Source organism: Blennius ocellaris (genome assembly GCF_963422515.1).
Source record: "Blennius ocellaris genome assembly, chromosome: 10".
In the NCBI taxonomy this organism is placed as follows: domain Eukaryota; kingdom Metazoa; phylum Chordata; class Actinopteri; order Blenniiformes; family Blenniidae; genus Blennius; species Blennius ocellaris.
The window spans coordinates 18,662,280-18,676,250 of NC_137659.1; the positions used below are offsets into that span (position 1 = coordinate 18,662,280).

The 13,971-nt window shown below is 39.8% G+C and overlaps 1 protein-coding gene across 1 annotated transcript in view; it reads right to left on the bottom strand.

The window, feature by feature from the left end:
* Window positions 1-3,626: 3,626 nt before the first annotated feature.
* Window positions 3,627-13,971, bottom strand: part of clstn2a (calsyntenin 2a) — a gene marked incomplete at both ends in the record, with an annotated part of 148,955 nt that continues 138,610 nt past the window's right edge. The window contains 8 exons of the mRNA XM_080503836.1: window positions 3,627-3,839; window positions 4,436-4,626; window positions 5,494-5,614; window positions 5,786-5,931; window positions 6,212-6,379; window positions 6,541-6,746; window positions 10,464-10,612; window positions 10,899-11,065. Coding sequence (XP_080359962.1) covers window positions 3,627-3,839; window positions 4,436-4,626; window positions 5,494-5,614; window positions 5,786-5,931; window positions 6,212-6,379; window positions 6,541-6,746; window positions 10,464-10,612; window positions 10,899-11,065 — 1,361 coding nt within the window. The remainder of the gene's footprint in view (window positions 3,840-4,435; window positions 4,627-5,493; window positions 5,615-5,785; window positions 5,932-6,211; window positions 6,380-6,540; window positions 6,747-10,463; window positions 10,613-10,898; window positions 11,066-13,971) is intronic.

The window sequence follows — 13,971 nt, forward strand, 5'->3', positions numbered from 1 at the left end:
GATTCCTAAGATGATTTGCCTTGGCCCTTTTAGAAGAGTCTGTTTTAAGATGTGTACAAACAAACAAACAAACAAACAAACTAACAAACTAACTAACTAACTAACTAACTAACTAAACAAATGAACAAAAAAATGCTTGATTGCTTAAATGTCAAATCTAGTTTTTCAGCTCTGATAAAAATGCTAATTTTCAGAGTGATGTAGTGGTATACTCTTGGTTTACAGTAAGACTATATCCCGTTTGAGTCCTTCTTCGGGATCTTTTATTGTGGAGTTTACATTATTCTCCCCGTGTGTGTGTGTGTGTGTGTGTGTGTGTGTGTGTGTGTGGGTGTGTGTGTGTGTGTGTGTGTGTGTGTGTGTGTGTGTGTTGTCTGAGTACGTACTCTGTTTTCCTTCCACCTTCCCAAAACATGTCTGTGAGGTTAATTTGTGACTTTTAGTTGTCTGTATTCCAGCACAATTGATGAGTTCCAGTTGGATGATGTGATATTCGAAATAAATGGATACTGATTTGCAGCACTGACTGATGCTTCATTATAAAAGAAAAAAACCTTGGATGTAAAAGTGTTTTCCTTTCCAGAGGCTCTTTTTCTAATGTATGCCATAAGTCACGCTCAGCGCTGAAAACACTTAAACATATGCTTTACATTCAAACATATGCCTGAAATGAAATCTTGCTTTGGATAAGCACCCCTCTTCCAAAGTAACAGCAAAAACAGACGTCAGCACCCTCTGGGCCCAGAAATACATTGAACAAATGTTGTGATGTTGCCTGAAAGATACAATGTCTGTATAAGCTTATTATGTGAACAAATGAAGCACCCGGGCATGCAGCTCCAGCCTGTGATGAATTCAGGCGGCTCACCGAAATCTACGACAGCTTATTAATTATGTAATTTGTAAGCCGCTCGCTCTGCCAAGTCACACAAGTGCACACAAACAGGAAGGAGAGCTCCATAGAGTCTAAAACAAGTCTTTATTGGTCAATATACAGAAGTGGGGATGACCACTAAAGAGAGAGAAATCCCAACCATTTTGTTTTACAAAAAGAAAAGGAAACTGATATATAAAATAACTGTCTTGAACATTTTTACAGGGTTTGTTTGGGTTTTCTTTATACATGTAAAAGAATCTGTTGTTTTCTCTTTAATCCATCAGAAGCATTAATATGACAAAGGGAGACGAAGGAAACAAGGCAATTGTTTCACAAGGATGACATCACAATCACAGGTGCCTAAAGGCCGAGAGGTCGGGCAGGTGAACAGAGACAACAGACATGAAGAGGTGACAGGTGCCGCCGAGTACTAACGGGAATGTAGGGTTCTCTTTTAGCTCATTTCAATGCAAACACTCTCCTGCAAATCAATATTTAGGAACGTAAATAAATATCAGGAAGAGTTCCACTTCTTATTACAGTTGTGTGCTAATGTGAACTTAAAGGGGTACTCCACTGATTTTTACATGAGATGACTTTCGTTTGCACATGAATTAACCTTTTAAAAAAAAAAGTCTGTAGTCGTACAAAAACATCTAATGCCGGTTTCACTTCTGACTAAGTGCCACAAAAAGAAAAAGAAAAAAAGAAAATCTGGCTTATAATTTGAAGTTTGCAAACTCGTCCTTTTTTTTTCTTATTAACTGTGGTGCTAAAGCTGGATCAGTGAGGTACATTTATGGGAGTGTAAATGCTGCCATCCACATCCAAACAAGCAATTCAAGTTCAAAAAGCAGGTTTCAGTCCATGCAAACAAGCTCTGTTGTGGTTTGACATAAATCTGTATACAGTGCAGAAAAAAAGACATAAATAGACCACACACACACAATGATGGAAATAATATAGACCATAACTGTCCAACTTCCTCAAAACTAGTATTTGATTAAAGTTACTTTACTTTTCATTAAAAACGAAAAGTAACTAGTTACCTGGTAACCTCTTAGTGAAGCTATCTTGTCTCTATTTTTGTCTTTTTGATATCTCACGTGCAAATGTGTCTGTCCTGAATCTTGACTGGTCTCTTATTGAGAATTTGTTAACCGTTGTAGTAACGGGCTGTGTCGTCTCTGCGGGTTTGCTTTCCCACTCGTATGAGACCATCAGCACTATGAGATGCCCCACACATAGATCTGTGTCGAGGAAGGAGCTGTCCTTTATCTCCTAGCCTAATTTCATCAACTTTTATATAACCTAAATGCTAATAACTTATCTGATTTTTGTACATGTTTACTTAATGAATCTTGACTTTTGAATCCGGCAGATGACATTGTCTTGGATCTATCGGTGGCCTTCGTGACAATATAGCGCAGCTTCTGCTTCATGGACTTTTTTAAACCTCTCTTTTGTAATCCTCCAGTCTCTCTGTACATTCCAATTGCTGGAGTACCCCCGTTTTCTGTGCACTGCTCTTTTATGCTCAGCCCATAATTGCATAGCAGGGCTCCTTTTATTATAGATATGAAAAGGAAAAAGGAAACACAAACTTTCAGTGGCACACTGCAACATCTCTGCATCTTTTCATCTGCTGCTAAAAAGAAACAGAAGTGGTCTACCTCTAAACAGCAAAGGCTACGTCAGTCCACAGTATGGATAGATATGGTTCACAGACAGATGCAAACAAACAAGCTTTTAAAAATCCATCAGCTCCTTTGCTCCAAACTGTGTTTCAACTGCAATCTTTTTCAGTCACGTGACAGAAAAGCAATCATTTCAGATTCAAAACCGCTTTGTGTCACCAAAGCTGGAAGATATTCAGCAGGTTATAATTCTGTTGTGTTTTGTTTGTGAATCGGGAGCAATGTGGAATGTTTGTGCCGAGAGACAACCTGTTTCTCTTCAGTGTCAAAGCCAAAGGACCACAGCACTTGCAATGCCATTGGAGAAATTCAGCACTGATCACACAGATTTCAAACATGTAGGGTGGGAGTAGAACATGACAAAAATGGACATAATAATGAGCAGCAGTACAGCTACCATACCTACAACTCAAGTTATGGGATTTAACATCAAAAGGGTTTATGGATAGGTGACCTAGTAGTTATGTCTATGGATACATCTTGCTTTTAAACTTCTTAATTAATCAACATTTGTAGACAGTCTCTCTAAAAAATAAACCATACAAAAGTAATCTGAGGACACATGTATAAAATATTGGGAGAAAAGTACATTATATCCTTGTATTTAAATTAGTGTCATTGCTTTTAAGATTGGGGTCATGGTTGTTTTAGAGTTTTAGATTGAATTTCATCTGGAGGTAAATCTACTTGGATAATGAGATGACCGTGCTTGTTTGATATATTCTGTTCTTCTTTACAGATCATGAATAATAATGTGCACGCAGGTTGTTATTCTCCAGCACTGTGGGATTGCAGCAGATTCTGAGATGGTGTATTTTTGACTTTTTCCAGCAGGGGGAGATGTCTCATTAAAAATGCCAACATGGGAAGATTAAAAGTGTATTTTCCAGCCACGGATTGTAAATATTTTTTTATTGGGAGATTTTATTTCTCTGCGTGTCTTTGTATGTGCAACTGTTATGAAATGTCTCTGCATGCGTGTACATGTGTGTAATTGAGATAAACATGTAGAGAGAGTGTGTGTTTGCGGATTTGTTAATCCCTGCGTGTGGTTAGTATGTCATGGAGGAAGTGTCCCACTCAAGTTTTCCCTTCTGCTTTCTCTCCCTCACATATTTTCTCCCTTCATTGTCATCCTCTCCTTCCTCTTCATCGCTGTTATCTGACTCAGCACTTGTCACTCCTCCCACCAGCTCCTCTTCTTCCTCCTCCTCATGCTCTTCCGCTCTTGCTTCTTCACCCACCGCCTGAGGTCCTCTTATGTTCTGAAGAGAACAAACCAGATTCAGTTTGCAGTGGCATGCGAGCTCCCAGTGAATCAGGAGCAAACAACAGTGGGTTCATAAACAGCTTGCTACCAGACTAATTATCTTCAGTCTTTGATGAAGCCCCACTTATATTTGCTCAAAAGGTTACCCCTATTGCAATAAGCCACAACACAAAGGAAAAAAAAAACAAAAGACACACAATGCAAAAAAAGCTAAAAATAAATACAAGACACTGCTACATAAAACCACAAATGAACAAATGATTTCCACATATAAACCCAAGAGACACAAGAGAAACATAAATGCCACAACATGAATGCTTAAGCCCAAACCACTTATCACAAAACCAATAACATAACTAGAAAAGCCACAACAGAAGAGAGGGAGCATTTATAGAGGACAACGTTGCAGTGTGATTTGTGAGTATACTTATCTTACTTACTTCTCTTCATGTAATTGATTTTGTTTTCATGTTGTGGCTTTTGTATTTGTCATTGCTCCGTTGTGGTGGACCATCTGGGCCCCCATGCCTTTGAGTAATCACATTTTGAAATCTCCAGTACTACAGACAATAAATCATGAATCAGAGTTACCTCCATGGGGTTGACAGTGATGGTGAGAGCTGAGTTGTCCCATTCTGCCTCAGGCTCTTTGACCTCATCTTCATCCTCTCTGGACCCTTCCTGATGTGTGGCGTGGATCCTGTAGATGCCGATCACCACGATCACCACCAGGGCGGCAATACAAACCACAATAACTACTGTAGCTGTAGGAGGCGCTCCGGCTGAAGGAGAGGATAATAAGTAAATTAGTTATGTGTGCCTCTTTATGGACACATAGTATATGAATCCGTTGTTTTTTTAGCTATATTATTTTCTTTAATCATTTTGTTTGTCTCTAATAACCAGCAAGAGTGAAATCAATTGTGTGTCCAAGCTTTTACATGTTATAGTGAATACCGTTAATGCATGCCATAACATAAAGATAAAAGATTTTGCATCAACAACAATGTTAAAAAAGAAAAAAAACAACATCATGAGGTCATGGTGACCTTGACTGTGATCAGTGTGGTGTCACAGAAAATATAAAGATATTCCCTTCAGGTTTTTCAGATGATGAATTTACAAAACAAAGAAGAGCTGGAGGTTAACAATAACCTTGACTTTTAATGGTTGGCTAACCTAATGGAATCACTTTATCTTTAAGTGAAAATACTGGTAAATCTGAAGAAATATTGTGCATTGCTTGGTTTGTAATACCCTTTTTGACAGTGAAAGCCCTTGCGAGAAATGTTATTTCCAGTAAGTCCATTCATAAACACGTTACACTTGAATCTTGGAGTTGAGCAACCCAGAAGTGCTTCGCAAAAGCCAAATGTAAAACTTAACATTCTTGTTTAAGCAACTTTCTTTGAAAAACTAATATAACTGAATCCAAATAGGAAGACTTTAAGATGTCTCAACTGTTCAGACAAGTTATCATTTGGAATTTACAAATTATGTTTTTTTTAATCCACTTATGTATTTCTAAATTTGCCTCAAGCAGAAAGTGCCTCATTAAGGTGGCAGCAAAGTTTCCGGTGAACTTTCAAATTGTCATTATAAAGCAATTAAATGATCATTTGGCCATTTCCCTTCTCGGTGTGTCTTACCCGACATGTGAGAGTTGATGGTGTGGATCATGAGTGGGTGGTGGACGGGTCTCATATATTGGGGTTGTGCGGCCATGTGGTTGACGTGCTCCACGGGCGCCGAGTGGTGAAGAACGCTGACCTACAGAGGAGAAGTGGTAGAGAGAAAAGAGGTTGTACGACGTGATAGAAGAGATCATGACATTTTGAGCAGAGGTGAAAAAAAGAACGTATAATTTCATTGCAATGGCGTCACTACGACATTTCTCTGAAAGCGGACAAGAACAGGTGATATAGTCAATGTATAGCTCACCTCCAAATTAAATTCATTGCTTGTATAACGCCCATTGAGTTCGGAGCAGGTGAGTCTGAACCTTCTTTCGCTCAAAGTGGCAGGTCGCCAGTTCCTGTAGCGCACCTGTCTCAGTGCCTGCTCATAGTGGGCCATGGAGTCCACGCCTTGGAACACAGAAACAATTGTGTTATCCTGCAATGTCCCACATGGCGTGAGGTGGAAACACATGTCGGTGTCACAAATAAACCTGTAAAGATGTCAGGTTTCAGTGACACCAACCTTTACGCCGTCCTAACTGTGTATGTTGGTGCTCTTCCACATCAAAAGCAACCTATTTTTTATTGATCTCACTTGACATTCACAGTGTCAGATTATGTGTTTCCCAATGTCCGGCCAACCGGTGATACTTGTAATTCCTCTCACCGGGGTGTTAGCCTTGCCTACCATATATTGATATTCCAGAAGTGGAGTTGGTGGCATCGAGGTGTTTTCCCAGCAGAGCACTGTGATGAATCTCCAGACTCTCCCTCTCAGGATTGAGTTCGTCCCCAATTACAAGCACATCGCAGTAGTCCAGGTTGTGCATTAACTCCATCACACCTGGCCTCCGGGCTGCGTGGATAAGTGCAGAATTACATGAGTTTAAAAACATTTGAAATGCTAATATGGCCAATATCAACCCCCAAAAATGTACTTTTTAATGCGTTTAATCAGATGAAACAATTTTAACAGATAGGGACGGTGTAAAACAATCCAAGGATTCTGCTACTCACGTCCACCGAAGCCGTCTCCCTTCATTACTGTGCTGGTAATGTAAAGCTCTTTGAAGGGGGCCACACCCAGCGGGCCCCGCAGGTCTCCGGCGGGCCTGACGAGTCGGTTAGATCCTGTAATAGTGATTTGTGGCTCACTGGGCTGCAGGACCATAACTACTGCCTTGATATCTGGGATGGAAAGACACGTGTCCTCTCCGAAACACCTGAGACACACACACACACACACACACACACACACACACACACACACACACACACACACACACACACACACACACACACACACACACACACACACACACACACACACACACACGCACGCAAAACAGGAGATAGAGGTTACAGGATGGGACAGGACTAGTGTCTCACTACTTTTTAGCTCCGATCTGGTGTATCTGTTAAATCCCGAGGAGTCTTTAGTCACAAATCATGATGATCATAAATGTGCTGAAATCTGATGGAAAGCATGTGTCAGAGTCCCTTGAAACTTATAAATCCCTTATTTATCAGGAAAAAAAATGTGTATTAATAAAAAAAGCAACAGCTATTGTAAAAAATAACTTTCCACCCAACAGCGTGAATTCATGTTTTAATTAAAAATCATATACACAAAAAAGACAAGGAGAAATTATTCATGCTGTTAAAAATAAAAGGTCAGTTGGTCAAGGCATGAACAAATATAGTGTTTGTCTCATGTAACAAAGCCAACAGAAGCTATTTTAACTTTGGTGTAATTGTTACATTCAATTGGGTGAAAAAACAGCTTTCAAGTGACTGATGTAACATAAAACATTAATTTCTTCACAGAAATGTGTAATATTAGTGATTTCAGACAGAGATCACAAGGCAGGATTGAGTGGGAGTATCCGCTGATGTTTGGCTTCACTCTAATGACATATTTAGAGGCAATCTGGGGTCCGACAAAAAGGAAAATGTTCAGAACCTCTTTAGATTTGCTTGATTTACGCACAGACGTACAGAGAAGTGCTCTCTGATCCGAATTGGAGCCACACTTTAATTCAGAGCTCGAGTCATAGCAGCTGGATCCAAAGTTATTCTGTTATGTGAAAAAACATGATGCTGTGCTGAAATGAGGCATCACTCTCAAGTCTAATTCCCAATGCAATCAACTGTGACCTCTTTCACCCACACAAACAAATCACTATAAGGATATAAACCTGTCTGAAAATGGGCAAATTACACAAAAAGAGCTGTTTGCTTAAGGTTCATGAATATCGCAAGCTTATTTGTGAGATGCTAACTCAAGTGAACCTGTAAACACTGAACTCGCAGTCATCACTGAGCCAGTCAGAGACCAGAAGCAGGAGCAGCACAATAAAACAACACTTTTAATAGGACGGCATATCTTTTATACTTCAAATCACTGACTACAAATTCAACACATCTGCCGTGTGCACACAGCCAGATCTATCTGCCTTTATCTCGGGGGAAGCTGGGAAGAGCTGTTCAGAGTCAGACAGCCTTTATTGTTGCTCCTCTAGCTTGCCTCTCTTTATCGACCGGTGCTCGACTAAGCTGATTTGACCTGCCAGCATTCGCTGCTCAACAAATGAACAGGTGCTGGATGGGTGAAGAGACAAGAGAGGAACATGTGAACAAGTGTCACCAACTCACACTGCAAACAAACACACACACTCAATGTGCAATCAGTCAAGCATTCTGTATGCTCAGTGCGTTTGGAGGACCAGGTCAGACTCGTGTCCAGGACAGAAGACTTGGATGGAATAGCAGCTATTGGCCAATTCAGTTATAAGTAAGCCTCGGAGTAGCTTTTTACACCATCAGTGTTGCTCAAAATTGGGAGGCTACTTTACCAGCTGGCCAAGTTTGAAGTTTGATTCAAGAGATGAACCCTGCGTTTCCCAATGGCGTGTGAGCACTTTGCATGGCAGGTGTCACCAATGTCACATGAGTGTGTGAGTAAATGACTGATCATGTAAAAACAAACTGTGATGCTGAGGCAGTGAAAATGGGCTACATACTCTAACTGAAGTCCACTTGCAAATTATTATAAGTACAAAACATAAACTATTGAAAATAATACATAACATATCACAGAAGCATGAAAAAAGCTTGGTTTGTTGTTCTTTTTTTATGTTCTTTACAGTTTAAACAAAATGAATTGTATTTACAGCTGTATTCAGATACATTGTGTGTGTCACTGATTACACAATGGGAGGAAATACACTGCTGAACTGTTCAAGATACCCTCACCTGTTCTTCACCTTAATTCAACTTTTACTGAAAAATACAGGCTACAAAAGATGTATTGAAATAACTAAATCCAATTAAATATATCAGTATATCAGCCGATGCACCGTGATGAGTCAGGAAGTTATCGCTGTTAGTTAGAAATACTATACATGCATTGCAGTAGGAAGCTAGACAGGGACAGGGAGGTGACAGCGCTAAACCACTGCACCACTGTGCCAGTCAATGAGGTCCATTTGTTGTCAGGCCTGGGAAAAACAAAAAATATCACACATATTTGATTACAGTGGAAAGCATATCAAAGCTGTTTTGCTCTGGCTGGGTGCTGGGAGGAGAGGCAGGCTGCATGACTGACTTCACCATCCAGAAGATGTGCTGTTGGTGAACATTGCCAATTCAATCAAGTCAAGTCAAGTCAAATCAAATCAAAACAAATCAAATCTAAAACCAGACACACAACAGACAAACAGAGAGCAAAACAGGAAGAAAAACAGGCCAATGCAAGATAAAGACAGACTCGAGCAGTGTGGCTCTTGTGTCAGTTTAAAATGAACAGCTGGTCCATTTGGAGAGTTTCATTGTTTTTACACTACTGATCTTTTGCTATCCCTGAGAGAGGTCTGTGGTTTAAATGAAAAAAAAAAAAAAAAAAAAAATCCTGTTTGCAACCTCTGTATTCATCGGCAGGGACTATGTTGACCACCCTGTCTTCAAATTATCACTATATATGCACCTCTTCATATCCGTTTTTCAGGCGGCACCAAACAGATCGCCTGCATGCTGAGATGTGTACAATAAAGAGTTAAAATGCTAATGTGCAATGTCCTTTGCATCCCAATTCACAGCACTGCTCTGCTTCTAATACTGTCCACAAGAAAAGGAGGAACTCAAACAACAAGGAACTCTGTGACACATCTAATTTGCAGGTGCTCTGCACATCAAACAATTTCCCATGTCAACCTATAACTCACTGTATATATGAAGCAAATGGAATTCTGGCTTCTATAATGTCAGTTAATCCATGTGTCACAGCTTTAAAGCCTATGTGATGGGGAACGTACATTTGCTTGAGGTAACTGTGTAGATATAGCCTCATGGCAAGCAACCACAACGATGCATTCGTAGATAACAAATGCTTTAAATTTTTCATATTTAAACTTGAAATCTACATGCTTACCCATAGTAACAAGAAAGGACATTCTGAAATGAAAGGTCCTGAAATTCCTGTCACAGTTGTTCACCACTTAATGTAATATACATAATAATCAGCAACAGTGAAGTCTAACAGAAATGTAGGTTGCTCCTCACATCAAAGTCTTATATTGACGGTAACTTGGGGTGTCATGGCAACAAAGTGGTGACGTTAGTCTGGAGTGGTTGGTTCATTTGGTGAGTGAAATGCAGTGTCTCTACCTGACCTAAATAAGAAACATAAGAGAAGAGTCGACCAAAGGAATAAATAAAAAAAAACTAAACAAAGGGTCTCAAGAGGAAAAAAGTTCACTAGAAGGTTTTGAATCACCCAAATGAGTCCAATTCTGAACTGAAAGCTCCTGCAACAGTGCTGCTTTATAACCATAAAGTGGGCAAATGTGAACATTTACAATCAATGTACAACTGAATGGTAACATGCAAAAGTTTGTTTCATCTCATAGATAACAAATGCACCATCCAAAACGTGTACTTACTGCACTGTGGTGGTGATGTGCAGCCGGCGGAGGCCGGGCGTGGGGAACTGACGGGAGTTGATGTAGGAGACCTTGGTCATGGCCGTGTTGATGCTGTCCACATCCTCCCCTTCCACCACCAGCACAGACTGGGCTGGGTTAAAGTGGAACTGGAAGGACACACAAATACAATTTATCCTAAAAGCCAGGTTCAGTGTTTATTTTGGAAAGATCGAGTCCTATCTCAGTAGTGGAAAAATTACACGCATGCCTGCGTAAGCTTTGCTGGGCTCCAATTAATTTCACAGAAGAAGAATAAAAGACTGGCATTTAAAGATATGTTCAGACAGCATTTTGCTTTCCCTTTTACAGTAGGGCAAAGGTGTTTTTTATCCGACCAACCAAAGGCTGAAATGGGTTGCAAAATGCTAATTGTGTCTCCATTATTCCACACACCTTTATGTCCTTCGCGAGGCTTTCAAGGGAGTTTATATCAAGGCCTTCTTTGCACGCCTGCAAACAGGAGATAACCTTCTGGGTTTCAATGCGGCCTGGTCGGATTGTCAGACCTGACAGGCTGCCGCGGAAGTACTGAGTGAACCTCGGGGTTGCTATCTCACCACCTAATGGGGACAAGAAGAGATGCAACAAAGGGGGAAAAAAAGGAGTTTAAATACAGAAGAGGAGTGCAAGAAGACAAAAAAGCAGTTTGATTATAGATAATTGAAAGGATAGCAGCTAAGAACATTTATTCAGGTCACCAAGGAATTCGCCAAGGCTTACACTGTCAGAAATACTAAAAAAAAAAGTATTTGTGTCTGGGAACAGACGTGAAAGAAAAAAAAAGAACATATTCAACAGAAATAACATCATTATTCTGAATTGATTCACAGTGGTGCTTAACTGAGCACTTGGATGGAACCGTGTTGTCTATGACTGCTGTGTATCCTTAATCCCCGGTGAAAACAGAAGCCAGAAAATCAGCGGTACTACAGGAAAATACTCTAACCTGTAGATTGTAGTTCACACCACTCAACCATATATCATATAACACACGACTGACATTTGATTTTGACAGGTCTTGTCAGGTTGTCACACTGAATTTCATTCTTGAGTTTGAGAGTTGGTGATGCACAGCTGACCCAAAGGGTCATCCTGTGGGAAAGAAATCCATTCATACGCACTGAAAAGGACCTGTAGTGCAAGCCAACACAGTGGCACGGTGCTTTGTGTGGGAGGAATCGCTGCAGCGCAGTGTGTAGAGTCTGTCAAGCACTGACATCTTCCTAACAGTTGACTTTATTTCTATACAGAGCAGCAGATTTCCCTGCTCTGCCCTATGGTAAAATTTCACCACATTTGATGTAGTGTGTCATATTCATGAAATCATGGAAGGCGAGCGCACTTAAAGTAAATTACTTCGTGTGTGAGTCTTTCAGGTCTGCTGTGGGTCATGGATTATGAAAAGAAACATAACAAAGGGCGATAACTTCTCCCACTATAATGGAAATAATTACATACCTGGGTCTATTTTTACACTGTGTACCACATTATGTGCTGAATATGAGTGTGTTTCATGTAATTTCCTGAAGAAAAGTATGGAAAGAATGCTATTAAAATTACTTTGGAATAAAATGACATTGAATTTCCGACTGGGGTAGAATCTTTTGCAAATATGAGTTTACAATTTTCACAACAAGCCAATAAAGAATTTTAACACTCATACATTTGTACAATTAAAGTTTTTTAATAATTGGGTTGACATTAATCCTGAATGTGTCTGTTTTAATGAAAAGAAATTGATTGACTCTGTTGAATACACATGCAAGTTCGTCAGGATTGTTGATGTATGACTCAGCAATTATATCAGTGAAGGTCATTCAATCATTTAACAGAGACTGTGAGTTGTTATCATGCACTATTGTTCTGTACAGAAAAGCTCAAGGGAATGGTAAGCAGAACCTGCAGATAGCCTGCACAGGGCTGCAGGCATCTCCTCCCTCAGTTCTGTCAATCTGAGCCATAGAGGGGGAAGAAAAGATCCTGTTACAGGGATACCACCTTCAGCATGTTAAGCAGGCCTTACATTCACATGAAGATTGCACGACATATTGACAGCCAGACTAGATTTTTTTAAAAATATCTAGATAATTAACTGTCAGTACGTGCAAAAGGAAATACGAAAGGCATGATATATATCTAATTTGGAGAGATATTCACAGCTGATCCGATGGTAAAGATCTCAGTGAAGTCAGAATAAGACAAGAATAATCTTCATTCTTTGTTCAACAAACCCAATGACACAAATCCAAAAGGGAACTTGTTCCATGTGGATGGATACATTGAAATCTAAGCTTAAAGTCCATAACTATAACTGAGTGTTCACTATTAAGAACAATTTCCATCTCATCCTTTAAAAAAAATAAAGAGGTACCTTTACTGGTTACAGCAAATAAAATGAACTTGTAATTTGGAATATTGTGTTACTTTTATTTGTCTCCCTCCAATGGCCTTGTTTGACTATCATGCGCATAATCGTCTAACTGTAGTGTTTCTGTAATGCATTAGCCGAGCTCTCAGCACTGTGCAGGTCCATCGATATTCTGATTCACTTATTAAGTTCAACTGAAGTTATATCAGTTAGTTAGAGGTAGATGCTCTATAATCTAGAGGTAATTGATTCTTGAAAGAAACTATTTGTTCAGTCCAAAGTAATCCATGAGGGTAAGCAAAAAATCCGGGGGGAGGGGCAAGAGAAGCACACAGGTAAAAAGCAGTGGACAGATTTACACATGACAACCTTGTGATGGCTCAAATACAAATGCTGGGGATGAAAGCATAAAAGCAATTCTGCAGCTTGTGCACAGTTTTCACTTATGAGAAAACTAATGAACAACAAAACCACTGAAATTTCACCCAAACTTCATGATAGCAGTTGCAGACTGACCCAAAAAAGTGGTGCAAGAGTACCGTGTTACTTTGATACAGAAACACTAACCCTGCAAAGCCACAGTTAAACACAGTTGTGCAGATTATGACTGGTGTCTATTAGCCACACAAACAAAGAAAAACAAGAAGACGATTGCAATAAAAGACTACTTGTCGCAGTTTTTTGGATTGTAAACCTTTTCTACAGTAAAACGATCAGCCATCTATTGGTTTGATTGCTCTTTTCTGTGTCCACTCCACTGTGTACTTCCACATAATCGCTATCTGAGCTCAGTCTCTCTAAGTGTTATTCATCCCCCTTGTCGTTTCACTCAGACTGGACATGATGAGAACTGCACATTAAAGATGACAAGTGTCAGTGGGAGCAGAGCGAGAGACAGTCCTAATTTGCTCTCTTATTCTCTCTCCAAACGTCAAAATACCAATCATCTCTCTTCTTCACCTTCATCTCTTACAAGTGCATTGTTATAAGGTTTTCATCAAGGCAAGGCCTTCATGATTTAGCGAGTATAAATTGACATCTCTGGATTGTCTGCATCCAGACATGGTATTGTATTTTTGTAGATATACAAGGATAAAA